Source organism: Struthio camelus, chromosome 35, assembly GCF_040807025.1.
Source record: "Struthio camelus isolate bStrCam1 chromosome 35, bStrCam1.hap1, whole genome shotgun sequence".
Taxonomy (NCBI): Eukaryota; Metazoa; Chordata; class Aves; order Struthioniformes; family Struthionidae; genus Struthio; species Struthio camelus.
Genome location: NC_090976.1, coordinates 879,644 through 894,004, shown reverse-complemented (window position 1 = coordinate 894,004; position 14,361 = coordinate 879,644). Strand labels below are relative to the sequence as shown.

Sequence of the window (14,361 nt, the reverse complement as noted above, 5' to 3'; positions counted from 1 at the left end):
GGCGCGGGGCGGAAGGGGCGGGGCCGCGGGGCGGAAGGGGCGGGGCCGCGGGGCGGAAGTGAGGGGGTCGAGGCCGCAGCGGAGGCAGCGGCAGCGCCGGGGAGCGGGAGCCGCCGGGGCGATGCCGAGCAAGAAGAAGAAGTATAACGCGCGGTTCCCGCCGGTGAGGGGCGGCCGGGCCTTCACTGCCGCCGGGGGGGGGTCTCCATGGCAACCGATGGGGGGCGTGGCCGGGCCTTCACTGCCGCCGGGGGGGGCGGGTCTCCATGGAAACCGATGGGGGGCGTGGCCGGGCCTTCACTGCCGCCGGGGGGGGGGGCGGTGGGTCTCCATGGCAACCGATGGGGGGCGTGGCCGGGCCTTCACTGCCGCCGGGGGGGGCGGTGGGTCTCCATGGAAACCGATGGGGGGCGTGGTCGGGCCTTCACTGCCGCCGGGGGGGGGCGGGTCTCCATGGAAACCGATGGAGGCGTGGCCGGGCCTTCACTGCTGCCGGGGGGGGGGGTGTCTCCCTGACAACGGATGGGGAGGCGTGGCCGGGCCTTCACTGCCGCCGGGGGAGGGGGGGCGGCGGGTCTCCATGGAAACCGATGGGGGGCGTGGCCGGGCCTTCACTGCCGCCGGGGGGGGCGGGTCTCCCTGACAACGGATGGGGAGGCGTGGCCGGGCCTTCACTGCCGCCGGGGTGGGGGGGGCCCGCCGGGTGTCCATGGCAACCGATGAGGGGGCGTGACCGGGCCTTCACCGCTGCCGGGGAGTGGGGGGCGCCGGGTCTCCGTGGCAACCGATGAGGGGGCGTGGCCGGGCTTTCAGTGCCGCGGGGCGGAGCCGCCGGGTCTCCGTGGCAACCGGGGGGGGCGTGGCCAGGCCTTCACTGCCGCGGGGGGGGCGGGTCTTCATGGCAACCGATGGGGGCGTGGCTAGGCCTTCACTGCCGCCGGGTGGAGCCGCCGGGTCTCCGTGGCAACCAAGGGGGGCGTGGCCGGGCCTTCACTGCTGCTGGGGGGGGCAGGTCTCCATGGCAACGGATGGTGGCGTGGCTGGGCATTCACTGCCGCGGGGGGGGGGGGCGCGCTAGGTCTCCATGGCTACCGATGGGGGCGTGGCCAGGCCTTCACTGCTGCTGGGCGGAGCCGCCGGGTCTCCGTGGCAACCGATGGGGGCGTGGCCAGGCCTTCACTGCCGCCGGGCGGAGCCGCCGGGTCTCCGTGGCAACCAAGGGGGGCGTGGCCAGGCCTTCGCCGCCGGGTCTCCATGGCAACCGAAGGGGGGTGCGGCTGAGGCTTCACTCCGCCGGGGAGGGGGGCGGGTCTCCTTGGCAACCGCGGGGGGGGCGTGGCCGGACCTTCGCTTCCGCCTGGGGGGGAGGTGGTGCCGAGTCTCCATGGCAACCGCTGGAAGGGGGCGGGCCTTCACTGCTGCCGGGTCTCCATGGCAACCGCCGGGGGGGGGTCACCTGCTTCCTATGTCTGTGGATCCCGGCTGCCCTCAGGGGCAGGGAGGGGGGCGTGGCGCGGAGGAAGGGGGCGTGGCGCGGAGGAAGGGGGCGTGGCCTGCCCTCGGGGTCATCCGAGAGGGCTCGCCGGGGGCGGGGCCAGGTCATTCGCTCCACCCCCGCGGCTGCTTTGAAAGGCTACTGAGGGGGCGGGGCCTCGAGGCGGCTTGGGGGCGGGGCCAGGCGGCAGGGGCGGGGCCAGGCCACTTTCCTTGCTCCCTTCCCTGGGGCTGGTTTAAAAGGCTGGTGGGGGGGCGGGGCCTGGGGGGTTTGGGGGCGGGGCCTGGGGGGTTTGGGGGCGGGGCCTGGGGGGTTTTGGGGCGGGGCCTGGTGGTCGGGGGCGGGGCCTGAGGGTGCGGCCCGCAGGCACGCATCAAGAAGATCATGCAGACGGACGAGGAGATCGGGAAGGTGGCGGCCGCCGTCCCCGTCATCATCTGTATCCTGCCCGGACGCCTGGGCCCCCGGTGGGGGGGGGGGGCGGTCCCGGACACCTGGGTCCCCTCTGCTGGGAGGTGATGGGTGCCACGGGGAGGGGCTGGGTGCCCTGGGGGGGGGGTCGTGGGGTCCTGGGTGCCCCATGGAGGGGGTTTTGGGGGGTTCTCGGTGCCCCATGGGGGGGTGAGGGGTGTCGTGAGCCTTTGGGGGGGAGGGTCAGGGGGTCCTGGGTGCCCCATAGGGGGGGTTGGGGGGTTCTAGGTGCTCCCTGGGGGGGTGAGGGGGGTCCTGAGTCTCTGGGGGGGGGGGTTGGGGGGTCCTGGGTGCCCCCTGGGGGGGTGAGGGGGGTCCTGAGCCTCTGGGGGGGGGTTGGGGGGTCCTGGGTGCCCCATGGGGGGGTGAGGGGGGTCCTGAGCCTCTGGGGGGGTGTTGGGGGGTCCTGGGTGCCCCATGGGGGGGGGTTGGGGGGTTCTCGGTGCCCCCTGGGGGGGTGAGGGGGGTCCTGAGCCTCTGGGGGGGGGTTGGGGGGTCCTGGGTGCCCCATGGGGGGGGTTGGGGGGTTCTCGGTGCCCCCTGGGGGGGTGAGGGAGGTCCGGGGGGGGTCAGGGGGTCCTGGGTGCCCCCTGGGGGGGTGTCCTGAGCCTTTGGGGGGGGTCGGGGGGTCCTGGGTGACCCCCAGGGGGATGAGGAGGGGTGCGGGGGGTCCCGGGTGCCCCCCGGTGGGGTGAGGGGGGGTGCGGGGGGTCCCGGGTGCCCCGCGGGGGGTGCGGGGGGGTCGGGGGGTCCCGGGTGCCCCGCGGGGGGTGCGGCGCGGGCCGGCCGGGTCCTTAGCGGGGCAGCGCGGGCGCTGGAGCTCTTCCTGGAGTCGCTGCTGCGGCAGGCCTGCCGCGTCACCCGCGCCCGCAACGCCAAGACCATGAGCACCGGGCACCTGTGAGCCCCCCGGACGCCGGGGCCCCTCGGGGGGGTGGGGGCGGGAGACCCCCGCCCGGACGCCTGGGTCCTGCTGGGGGAGGGGGCTGGGAGACCTCCCTCCGGACGCCTGGGCCCCGCTGTGGGGGGGGGAGCTGGGAGACCCCCGCCCCGGACGCCTGGGCCCCACTGTGGGGGGGGAGCTGGGAGACCCCCGCCCCGGACGCCTGGGCCCCGCTGTGGGGGGGGGGCTGGGAGACACCCGCCCCGGACGCCTGGGCCCCGCTGGGGGAGGGGGCTGGGAGACCCCCCCGGACGCCTGGGCTCCTGCTGCCCTGGACCAGGGGGTGGGGCCTGTATGGGGGCGGGGCCCTGGGGCCAGGCCTGATTGCAAGCAGTGGGTTGGTGGGGGTGGAGCCTAGCTTAGGGGGTGGGGCTAGACTGGGGTGGGGTATAGTGGGTGGGGCTTAGCCTGGGGGCGGGGCTTAGCTGGGGGTGAGGCCTGGCCTGGCTGGGAGAAGGAGCTGGGACTTGGGGGGGGCAGAGGAGGGGGGCTGCCTGGGCAGGGGGGAGGAGTCTCCGCGGAGGGGGCGTGGCCTGCTGAGGCCCCGCCCCCCGGCAGGAAGCAGTGCATCGAGCTGGAGCAGCAGTTTGACTTCCTGAAGGACCTGGTGGCGGCGGTGCCGGACATGCAGGGCGAGGGCGAGGAGGCGGCGGGCGAGGGCGAGCGGCCGCCCCGCAGGTGAGCCGGGCGCCTGGGCCCCTCCCCCGGGTGCCTGGGCCCCTCCCCCGGGTGCCTGGGCCCCGCCCCCGGGTGCCTGGGCCCCGCCCCTGGGCACTTGGGCCCCGCCCCCGGGTGCCTGGGCCCCTCCCCCGGGTGCCTGGGCCCCTCCCCCGGGTGCCTGGGCCCCTCCCCCGGGTGCCTGGGCCCCTCCCCCGGGCGCCTGGGCCCCTCCCCCGGGCACCTGGGCCCCTCCCCCGGGCGCCTGGGCCCCTCCCCCGGGCGCCTGGGCCCCTCCCCTGGACACCTGGGCCCCTCCCCCGGACACCTGGGCCCCTCCCCCGGATGCCTGGGCCCCTCTGCACACCTGGGTCCTCTCTCCCGGATGCCTGGGCCCCGCCCCCGGATGCCTGGGCCCCTCCTCTGCATACCTGGGCCCCCGCCCCGGACGCCTGGGTCCCCTGGGTGCAAGCGGGGGGTGCAGGGGTTGCAGCAGAGCCCGAGGTCCCCCCGGACGCCTGGGCCCCTCCCCCGAACACCTGGGTGCTTGGGGTCAGGGCGGGGGGTGCAGGGCTCCCTCCCGGACGCCTGGGCCCCTCCCGGACGCCTGGGCCCCTCCCGCAGGGGCCGCCGCCCGGGCGCCGGCCGCAGGAACGGGGGCCCCGGGGCCAAGGGCAAAGACCCCAAACAGTCGGGCACCGACTCGGAGCAGGAGGTGAGGCGGGTGCCCGGACGCCTGGGCCCCTTTCCGCTGGGGCGGGGGAGCGGGGGGCCGGACGCCTGGGTCCCTTGGGATGGTTAAAGCACCCGAACGCCTGGGTCCCTTGTTGGGGGGGAAAGGGGGAGCACTCGGACGCCTGGGTCCTTCCGGGGCGCGGTGGGGTTCCCTCTCCCGGATGCCTGGGCCCCCTGGAGCGCCATGGGGTCCCTCCCCCGGACGCCTGGGCCCCCCTGGGGCGCCATGGGGTCCCTCCCCAGACACGTGGGTTCCTCTGGGGTGCGGTGGGGTCCCCTCCCCGGATGCCTGGGCCCCCTGGGGCGCGGTGGGGTCCCCTCCCTGGATGCCTGGGCCCCTCCGGGGTGCCGTGGGTCCCTCCCTGGACGCCTGGGTCCCCCAGGCCATGGTGGGGTCCCCTCCCCGGACACCTGGGCCCCTCTGGGGTGCCGTGGGTCCCTCCCCGGACGCCTGGGCCCCCTGGGGCGTGGTGAGGTCCCTTCCCCGGACGCCTGGGCCCCTCCGGGGTGCCGTAGGTCCCTCCCTGGACGCCTGGGTCCCCCGGGCCACGGTGGGGTCCCCTCCCCGGACACCTGGGCCCCTCTGGGGTGCCGTGGGTCCCTCCCCGGACGCCTGGGCCCCTCGCGCTGCCGCAGGAGGACTCCGAGGACAGCGAGAGCGACGGGGACGAGGAGGCGCCGCCGCCGCCGCCCCCCCCGCCCGGGCGGCCCCTGCCCTTCGCCAGGTACCGGCGGCCGGACGCCTGGGCCCCTCACAGCGGGGGAGGGGGGATGGGTGCTTCGGGAGGGGGAGTAGGGACACCCGGACGCCTGGGTCCCTTTTTGGGGGGAGGAACTGGCTGGATGCCTGGGCCCCCTGGGGGTGGGGGGGTGTTAAAGCATCCAGATGCCTGGGGCCTTGGAGGGGGGGGAACTCCCCGGACGCCTGGGCCCCTTGGGAGGGTTAAAGCCCCCGGACGCCTGGGTTCCTTGGGGTGGGAGGGGGAGGTGAAAGCGCCCGGACGCCTGGGCCCTTTGGGAGGGTGAAAGCGCCCGGACGCCTGGGCCCCTTGTTGGAGAGGGAATGGTTAAAGCGCCCGGACGCCTGGGCCCCTTGGGGTGGGAGGGGGAGGTGAAAGCGCCCGGACGCCTGGGCCCTTTGGGAGGGTGAAAGCGCCCGGACGCCTGGGCCCCTTGTTGGAGAGGGAATGGTTAAAGCGCCCGGACGCCTGGGCCCCTTGGGGTGGGAGGGGGAGGTGAAAGCGCCCGGACGCCTGGGCCCCTTGGGGTGGGAGGGGGAGGTGAAAGCGCCCGGACGCCTGGGCCCGCTGAGCGCCTGGCCGCAGCCCGGCGGCCCCCTTCGCCCCGCCGCTGCCGCCGGCGCCCGGCCCGCCGCGGCCCGCCGCCGCCGAGGAGGAGGAGGACGAGGAAGACTACGACTCGTAGCGCCGCTGGCGTCCCCCCGCTGCCGCCCCGCCACTGCCGCCATGAGTTGTGTCCGGCGGCTCGGCCCGGACGCCTGGGTCCCCGGGCTCGGCGTGGGCGGGGGGGGCGGGGGGGGGGGAAGGGGCGTTTTAAGGGGGTTTTGTATCGCCTCAATAAAAGTCGCCGTTTCAGTAAAAACGCCCGGACGCCTGGGCCACCCCTTCCCCTCTGTTCGCCCTCCTGGCGCGGCTCGGCTCTGCGCATGCGCGCCGGGCGGGGGCGGGGCCTGGCCGCCCAGGGGGCGGGGCGCTGGCGCGGCTCGGCTCCGCCCCTCCCGGCAGCGGCGGGAGGGGGGGTCTGCGCATGCGCGCTCCGCCTCCCGCCGGGGCTGCTGCGCGGCCGCCAGAGGGCGGCAGAGACCCTGCGGCGCCGCCGGGGCTATAGGGGGCTATAGGGGATCCGGGGGGGGCTATAGGGGGTCCGGGGGGGGCTAGAGGGGGTCCGGGGGGGGGCTAGAGGGGGTCCGGGGGGGGGCTAGAGGGGCTCTATGGGCAGGTCTATAGGGGCTCTATGGGGGGGCTATAGGGGCTCTATGGGGGGCTATAGGGGATCCGGGGGGGGGCTAGAGGGCATCTATGGGCAGGTCTATAAGGGATCCGTGGGGGGCTATAGGGCATCTATGGGGGGGCTATAGGGGATCTATGGGCAGGTCTATAGGGGATCCATGGGGGGGCTCTAGGGGGGGCTATAGGGGATCTATGGACAGGTCTATAGGGGATCCATGGGGGGGCTATAGGGGCTCTATGGGGGGCTATAAGGGATCCGTGGGGGGCTAGAGGGGATCCATGGGCAGGTCTATAAGGGATCCGTGGGGGGCTATAGGGCATCTATGGGGGGCTATAGGGGATCTGTGGGGGGGCTAGAGGGGATCTATGGGGGGGGTCTCTAGAGCATCTCTGGGAGCCTGTGGAGCATCTATAGGGGAATCCCAAGGGGCCTGTGGGGGATCCATAGGGGTCCATGCAGGATCTATAAGGGCCCATGGAGCATCTATAGGGGCCTGTGGGGAGCCACTGGGGCCCGTGGAGCATCTGTAGTGGGCCGTGGAGCATCTCTAGGGGCCTGTGGGGATCCATAGGGGCCTGTGGGGACCCATAGGGGCCCATGGAGCATCTCTAGGGGCCCATGGGGGGGGGTCCATAGGGGCCTGTGAAGCATCCATAGGGGCCCATGAGAGAGCCATATGGACTGTGGAGCATCCAGAGGGGTCCATGAGGGATCCATAGGGGCCTGCGGAGTATCCGTAGGGGCCCATGGAGCATCTGTGGAGGCCCATGAGGGGCTACAGGGGCTCACAGAGAGCTATGGGGTATCCATAGGGGACTGCAGTGGGGCTATAGGGGGCCTGTGGAGTATTCATAGGGGGCTGTAGGGGGTCTATAGAGTGCCCAGAGGGGCCTATGGGAGCTTATCAGTGTGTAGAGAGAGCCATGGGGTATCCATACTGATCCATGGGGTATCTACAGGGGGGGAATAGAGGTGTGTAAAGTGCCCATAGTGAGCTACACGGAGTGCTATGGGGCCCATAGGGGCCTAGGGGTTACCCACAGGAACCCATAGAGGTCTGTATGGCCCTGCGGAGTGTGCCTAAGGGGCTACAGGGACCTATAGGGGGCTCTCGAGTACCCATGAGGGTATATAGGGGCCCACAGCGGATCTATAGGGGGCTCTTGGGTAGCCATAGGGGCCTACAGGGGAGTACTGAGTACCAACAGGTGTCGCTAGGGACCCATACGGGATCTATAGGGGACTATCAGGTATCCATAGGGGACTATCAGGTATCCATAGGGGCCTATAAGGACTCATGGGGGATTTATAGTGAGGCCTTGGGGGGGTTATAACTTATCTGTAGCGGGCTCTGGGGGTACCTATTGGGGCCTATAGGCTTCTTTGGGGGCTATAAGGGATCTATAGGAGCTGCTGGAGGGGCTCTGGGGTATCCACAGAGTGTCTTGGGGGGGGTCCATGGGGGGGTCCATGGGGGGGGGTCCATAGGGGTCTCTAGGGGATCCATAGCAGCCTGCAAGGGCCCACTGGAGACCTAGGAAGGGCTATAGGGGCCCATAGGGGATCTCGGCGGCGGTGGCCCCCGTCCAGCCCGCGGGCGGCCCCAGGCGGCCGGGCGGGCCCAGGCGTCCGGGCGGCCGGCCCGGCTCCCCGTGGCGCTGGAATCCCCCCGGTCCCCCCCCCCAACCCCGGCCACCGGCCTCGTTAATCCCTTCCCGGCGCGGGTGAAACTTCAACCAAACGAGCCGCCGGCGCCCTTATATAACGGGGTGCGCGGGGACGGGGCCGGCCAGCGGCGCGGGGACGGGGACGGGGACAGCGCCGGGGCCCCCGGCCCCCCCCGAGCCCAGGTAATGTCCCCGGCAGCCCGCTGGGGGACAGGGAGCGGGACGGGCTGGGGAGGCGGGTGAGGGGACACTGGGGGCCCTTGGGGACATCCAGGAGGGGACGGGGACCGGGGACCCTTGGGGACATCAGGAAGGGGACGGGGAGCGGGAGGGGTTGGGGACACTGGTGAGGGGACCAGGGACCCTTGGGGACATCAGGAAGGGGACAGGGAGTGGGACGAGTTGGGGACACTGGTGAGGGGACCAAGGACCCTTGGGGACATCAGGAAGGGGACAGGGAGTGGGACGAGTTGGGGACACTGGTGAGGGGACCAAGGACCCTTGGGGACATCAGGAAGGAGACGGGGAGCAGGAGGGGTTGGGGACGCTGTTGAGGGGACCAAGGACCCTTGGGGACATCAGGAAGGAGACGGGGAGCGGGAGGGGTTGGGGACGCTGTTGAGGGGACCAAGGACCCTTGGGGACATCAGGAAGGAGACGGGTAGCGGGAGGGGTTGGGGACGCTGTTGAGGGGACCAAGGACCCTTGGGGACATCAGGAAGGGAATGGGGACCAAGATGGGTTGGGGACACTGGTGAGGGGACACAGGGACCCTTGGGGACATAGAGGAGAAGATGGAGCTTAGGAGAGGTCAGGGACCTCAGCAAAGGGTTGGGGACATCTGTCAAGGGGCATAGAGATGACTTGGGGACATCCAGGAGGGGACGGGGACCAGGACAGGTTGGGGGCATTGGCAAAGGGTTGGGGACATCGGCCAGAGTGTAGGGACCAGGACGGGTTGGGGACATCGGAGAGGGGACACAGGGGCATCCAGGAGGATCCAGGGAGCGGAACAGGTTGGGGACATTGAGGAGGTGACAGGGACATGGGGATGAAATGGGGACATCAAGGAGGGGCCTGGGCCCCAGAGCAGGTTGGGGACATCAAGGACACTTGGGGGACATGGAGGAGGGGACAGAGCCCAGGACGGGTTGGGCGCAGAGGGACGTGCTGAGACATCGGGGAGGGGACGGGAACCGTCACCTTGGGGCCATCGAAGCCGCAGCTGGCCGGATGTCCCTGTCCCCAGGGAGCTGGGGTGGGGTGGGGATGGGACAGGGGCCACCGGGGAGGGGACAGGGACTGGGAGGTGCTGGGGACACATGGGCAGGCTGGTGCCACCATCCCCGAGCCGTCCCCATCCTTGTATCCCCCCCTCCACGTCCCCGCGGTCTCCATCCCTGTGTCCTCAAGGTGTCTGGCACGTGTCCCCACGTCCGTGTCCCTGTCCCCAGCCTGGGGCTCGTGTCTATACCCAATTCGTGTCCCCGTGTCCCAGCGGTGATGGTCCCAATGTCCTCCATGTCCCCCGTGTCCCCCATGTCCTTCTGTGTTCCATGTCCCCCATGTCCCTCCATGTCCCCCATGTCCCCCACATCCCCCATATCCCTCCATGTCCCCCATGTCCCCCCCATGTCTCCCATGTCCCCCATGTCCTGCCATGTCCCCCCATGTCCCCCATGTCACCCCCGTGTCTCCCATGTCCCTCCATGTCCCCCATGTCCCTCCACATCCCCCGTGTCCCCGGGCAGGATGAGCTTCGCGGCGGTGCTGGCGCAGGTGGGCGGCGCGGGGCGCTTCCAGGTGCTGCACACGACGCTGCTGGCGCTGCCGCTGCTCTTCATGGCCAGCCACAACCTGCTGCAGAACTTCACGGCGGCGGTGCCACCCCACCGCTGCCGCCCGCCGGCGGCCCCCAACGCCACCCGCGAGCCCAACGCCACCCTGGGGACGTCCCTCCTGCCGGAGCTGGGGCCCTGCCGGCGCTACGCGGCGCCCCACGGTGACGGCGGCGCCAACGCCACCGAGCCCTGCCGTGACGGCTGGGAATATGACCGCAGCATCTATGTGGCCACCATCGTCACCGAGGTGGGGACAGGGGCGGGAGGAGGTGGAGGGATGGAGGTGGAGGGATGGAGATGGAGGAATGCAGGGATGGAGGTGGAGGGATGGAGAGGTGGAAGGGTGGAGATGGAAAGATGGAGGAATGGAGGTGGAGATGGAGATAGAAGAATAGAGATGGAGGGATGAAGATGGATGGATGGAGATGGAGCTGTAGGTGGGTGGAAAGATGGAGAGGGTGAGATTAAGATGGAGGAATGGAGGTGGATGGATGGAGATGGAGCTGGATGGGGATGGAGGGATGGAGATGGATGGAACTGTTGGGGGATGGAGAGATGGAGATGGCCAGATGGAGCTGTATGGGGATAGAAGGATGGAGGTGGAGAGCTGGAGATGGAGAGATGGAGGGAGGGCGATGGAGGGCTGGAGAGATGGAGCTTTACGGGGAGGGACAGAGATGGCAGGATGCTGGAGGGATGGAGCTGGAGAGACTGAAATGGAGGGTTGGAGCTGTATGGGGTGGAGGGATGGACGGCTGGAGATAGGGCTGCACAGAGACGGAGGGACAAAGAGAAAGAGCTGCAGAGAGATGGAGGCCGAGTTGGACGGAGGCGGCGAGGTGACGGTGTGGGTGAGGAGCGAGAGGGTGCGTGGAGGGAGGGAAGGCGGACAACGATGGAGGAAGAGAGGAAAGGACGGAGGAGCAGGTGGCTGCAGGACGGAGGGATGGCGAGAAACTGCAGAATGGAGGTGGACGGATGGATGGAGACATGGCCGGGTGGACGGAGGGGGCTGCCTGGACACCCCCGATCCTGTCCCCACTGCCGTCCTCAGCCCATCCCCCTCCCTCCCTGCAGTGGGACCTGGTCTGCAGCTACCGGCAGCTGCGGCAGATGGCCCAGTCCATCTACATGGCCGGGGTCCTGGTGGGCGCCCTGGTCCTGGGCAGCCTCTCAGACAGGTAAGAGCAGCCAGGCTCCACCGTGCCTCAGTTTCCCCGTTGGGATGTTGGGCAGGCCACCTCCCAGTGGCGGCCCCCCTCCCCCAGTGCCTCCCAGCGGCCTCCTCATTGCAGGTTCGGGCGCAAGGCCATGCTGATGTGGTCCTACCTGCAGCTGGGGGTGACGGGCACGTGCGCGGCCTTCGCCCCCAACTACGCGGCCTACTGCGTCTTCCGCTTTGCCAGTGGCATGGCCCTCTCCGGCTTTGGCCTCAGCATCGCCTGCCTGGGTGAGGCCGGCCACGGTGACCGGGGCGGCCCGGGGGCCGGTGGGGGTGGCCCAGTGGACGTGGATGGGGGAACATCGCGATGGCCATGGATGGGGATGTCCCAGTGGCCGTGGATGGGGACAACACCATGACCATGGATGAAGCTATCATGATGGCCATGGACAGGGACGTCCTAATGGCCATGGATGGGGACAACCCCACGGGCATGGATGGTGGCATCCCAATGGCCATGGATGGGGACAACCCCATGACCATGGACGAGGGCATGCCATGGGGATGTGTCCAGACTCGGCAGTGCCAGCAGGGTCCCAGAAATCAAGTCACCCATGGGTGCTGCTGTGCTTCCTTGCAGTGGTGGAGTGGATCCCCACGCCCTACCGTGCCATCACCGTGGCCATCGTCGGCTTCGCCTACACCCTGGGCCAGATCCTGCTGGCCGGTGTTGCCTACGCCGTCCCCCACTGGCGCTGGCTGCAGCTCTCCGTCTCCCTGCCCTTCTTCTTCTTCCTCCTCTACTCCTGGTAGGGGCACCCCGGACACCTGGGTCCCTTGGGAAGGGGTGAGGGTGGAGCAGGACCCTCTCCCAGGGGGCAGTGGGGCATGTGAGGCGCTTGTCCCACCTCACACCACCCCCGCCAAACCTCTGTGCCTCAGTTTCCCCCTTGCTGGCTGCAGGTGGCTGGCTGAGTCCGCCCGCTGGCTGGTGCTGTCAGGGAAGGCCGAGAAGGCCGTGAAGGTCCTGCAGAGGGTGGCCAGGATAAACAAGAGGAAGGAGGAAGGCGAGAAGATCACGGCAGAGGTATGGTGACCCTGGGGAGGGGGACCGCCAGGCCAGGATGGTCTCAGTTTTCCACTCACCAACCTCTCCCATCTGCTGGCAGATCCTCAAGTCCAACATGCAGAACGAGTTGGCCACCATGAAGTCATCCTACACCATCTCCGACCTGGTCCGGACCCCGGCCATCCGGCGCATCTTCTTCTGCCTCTCCATCGTCTGGTGGGGCCAGGAGGGAGTGGGGCAGAGCCAGGAAAACCCCTGGTGGACGGGAGGGAAGGAGGGAGGGATGGAGAGGTGGATGGGGATGGATGGAGAGGTGAGAGGATGAGTGGCTTTGTGGCTGGATGGATGAGTTGATGGATACATGGTTGGCTGGATGGATGGATAGATGGGTAGGTGGGTGGATGGATGGGTGGATGGGTAGGTAGATGGATGGATGGGTAGGTGGGTGAATGGATGGGTAGGTGGATGGATGAGTAGATGGATGGATGGATGGATGGATGGATAGATGGATAGATGGCTACGTGGCTAGATGGATGGATGGATGTATAGACGTGTAGGTGGATGGATGGATGGATAGATGGGTAGGTTTGTGGATGGATGGATGGAGGGACGGAAAGACAGAGAATCCAGCCATCCCTCTATGACCCAGCAGCACTGTCCTCTGCAGTGTCTCATGGGATGGAGACACTCCAGAGCAACCAGGAGAGGCCACCCCATGCAGGGCCAGCACAGAGCCCCCGTGTGCTGAGTTTCCCACCTCTCCCCTCTCTGCCCCACTCCAGGTTCTCCATCAGCTTCTCCTACTACGGGCTGGCCATGGACCTGCAAAACTTTGGGGTCAGCATTTACCTCATCCAGGTGATTTTCGGCGCCGTCGACTTCCCGGCCAAAGTGCTGGTGACCGTCTCACTGAGCTACATCGGCCGGCGGCTGACGCTCGTGGTGTCCCTCCTCTCGGCAGGGCTGGTCATCATTGCCAACATCTTCGTCTCCACAGGTTGGGGGAGGGCGGAGGGATGGGGATCGGGCGAGGGGGGGACATGGCAGGGCAAAAGCCACCCATCCGTCCAGCCGCTTAGCCTTCCATCCATCATCCTTCCCTCCCTCTAACCAATCAACCAACCATCTTTTCACTCCCTCACCGTCCCGCCTTCCATCCAAGCTTTCTTCCACTCACTTATCCATCCATCATCCATCCATCATCCATCCATCCATCCAACCATCCATCCAACCATCTCCTCACTCCCTACCTGTCCCCCCCACCCATCCCTCCTCATCCACCCCCACCATGGCAAGTCTGGCAGAGGTCGTGCACGCGCGAGGCCACGTCCCTGGGGCTGAGCACAGAGGCCGTCCCGGACCTCCCCGTGCCCCCACAGAGCTCCAGACTGTGCGCACGGCGCTGGCCGTCGTCGGCAAGGGCTGCCTCTCCGCCTCCTTCAACTGCATCTTCCTCTTCACCACCGAGCTCTACCCCACGCCCATCAGGTAAGACCACCTTCCCCCAGTTGCCCCATGGCAGGGTGGATCCCATGGGGCAGATCCCACCTTCCTGCCCCATGATAGCCTCCCGGGTGCCCCCCTTTGCCCCCGCTAACCCCGTCGCCGCCGGCTGGCGTCGCTCTCCCCCCTCCAATGGCAGGCAGACCGGCCTGGGCTTCGGCAGCACCATGGCGCGGGTGGGCGGCATCGTGGCGCCGCTGGTGAAGATGATGGATGAGTATTACCCCTTCCTGCCGCCTGTGGTCTACGGGGCGGCCCCCATCATGTCGGCCGTGGCGGCCAGCCTTCTCCCCGAGACCCTCAACACACCACTGCCCGACACCATCGAAGAAGTGGAGAACAGGTGGGCGAGATGGATGGGAGCGTGGCTTGGTGGATGGAGGGGTGGGCGAGCGGATAGATGGGTTGATAGATAAATGCGGGGGTGGTTGGCTGGATGGACAGAGGGATGGTGGTGTTGATGGATAGATGGTCGGATGGACAAACAGGTGGATGGACAAGTGGATGGATGGATGGACAAATGCATAGGTGGGTGGAAAAAGAGAAGGTGGTGGTCATGGATGGATGGGTGAACGGACAAATGGATGGATGGACAAGCGGATGGATTGCTAGACAAATGGATGGGTGATTGGATGGACAGAGGTGCGCCGGGGCCTTCCTCACCCCTTCGTCTTCCTCCCCTCCAGGTCCAAACAGAAGCAGGTGGAAGACACCAAAGAGAAGATCCCGCTCCAGCCCCAGGACAAAGCCCCGCAGAAGGAGGCTTGAGGGGCTCCGGGGAGGGGCTTGACCCCGTCCCGGCCGAGCCCCCACGGGAATAAAGCAGCTCTTCTGCGGCGCCACTGTC

The 14,361-nt window shown here is 69.0% G+C and overlaps 2 protein-coding genes across 3 annotated transcripts; both read left to right on the top strand.

Annotated features, from left to right (window-relative positions):
* The first annotated feature begins 22 nt into the window (after positions 1 to 22).
* On the top strand, positions 23 to 5,840 carry DRAP1 (DR1 associated protein 1). Its single transcript, XM_068923648.1, has 7 exons — positions 23 to 163; positions 1,862 to 1,934; positions 2,773 to 2,866; positions 3,468 to 3,587; positions 4,191 to 4,281; positions 4,938 to 5,026; positions 5,627 to 5,840. The coding sequence occupies exons 1-7, from the start codon at positions 122 to 124 to the stop codon at positions 5,724 to 5,726; spliced, it is 609 nt and encodes a 202-aa protein (XP_068779749.1). The 5' UTR covers positions 23 to 121; the 3' UTR covers positions 5,727 to 5,840.
* A 2,164-nt stretch (positions 5,841 to 8,004) lies between these two features.
* LOC104142123 (solute carrier family 22 member 6-A-like) lies at positions 8,005 to 14,352 on the top strand. Of its 2 annotated transcripts, none has more exons than XM_068923638.1 (11): positions 8,005 to 8,122; positions 9,691 to 10,027; positions 10,858 to 10,961; positions 11,076 to 11,230; positions 11,583 to 11,751; positions 11,906 to 12,029; positions 12,112 to 12,227; positions 12,794 to 13,008; positions 13,391 to 13,499; positions 13,654 to 13,857; positions 14,201 to 14,352. In XM_068923638.1, the coding sequence occupies exons 2-11, from the start codon at positions 9,692 to 9,694 to the stop codon at positions 14,280 to 14,282; spliced, it is 1,614 nt and encodes a 537-aa protein (XP_068779739.1). In that variant the 5' UTR covers positions 8,005 to 8,122; position 9,691; the 3' UTR covers positions 14,283 to 14,352. The 2 variants fall into 2 exon arrangements, with proteins under 2 accessions (XP_068779739.1, XP_068779738.1); XM_068923637.1 differs by having other exon boundaries at positions 9,394 to 10,027.
* The last annotated feature ends 9 nt before the right edge of the window (positions 14,353 to 14,361 follow it).

Coding starts and splice junctions, on each gene's coding strand:
- DRAP1 (XM_068923648.1), top strand. CDS start 122: ATGCCGAGCAAGAAGAAGAAGTATAACGCGCGGTTCCCGCCG. Junction 3,588..4,190: donor GGCGAGCGGCCGCCCCGCAG/GTGAGCCGGGCG, acceptor CCCCTCCCGCAG/GGGCCGCCGCCCGGGCGCCG. Junction 5,027..5,626: donor CGGCCCCTGCCCTTCGCCAG/GTACCGGCGGCC, acceptor GCCTGGCCGCAG/CCCGGCGGCCCCCTTCGCCC.
- LOC104142123 (XM_068923637.1), top strand. CDS start 9,443: ATGGTCCCAATGTCCTCCATGTCCCCCGTGTCCCCCATGTCCTTCTGT. Junction 12,030..12,111: donor GCGAGAAGATCACGGCAGAG/GTATGGTGACCC, acceptor ATCTGCTGGCAG/ATCCTCAAGTCCAACATGCA. Junction 13,500..13,653: donor CTCTACCCCACGCCCATCAG/GTAAGACCACCT, acceptor CTCCAATGGCAG/GCAGACCGGCCTGGGCTTCG.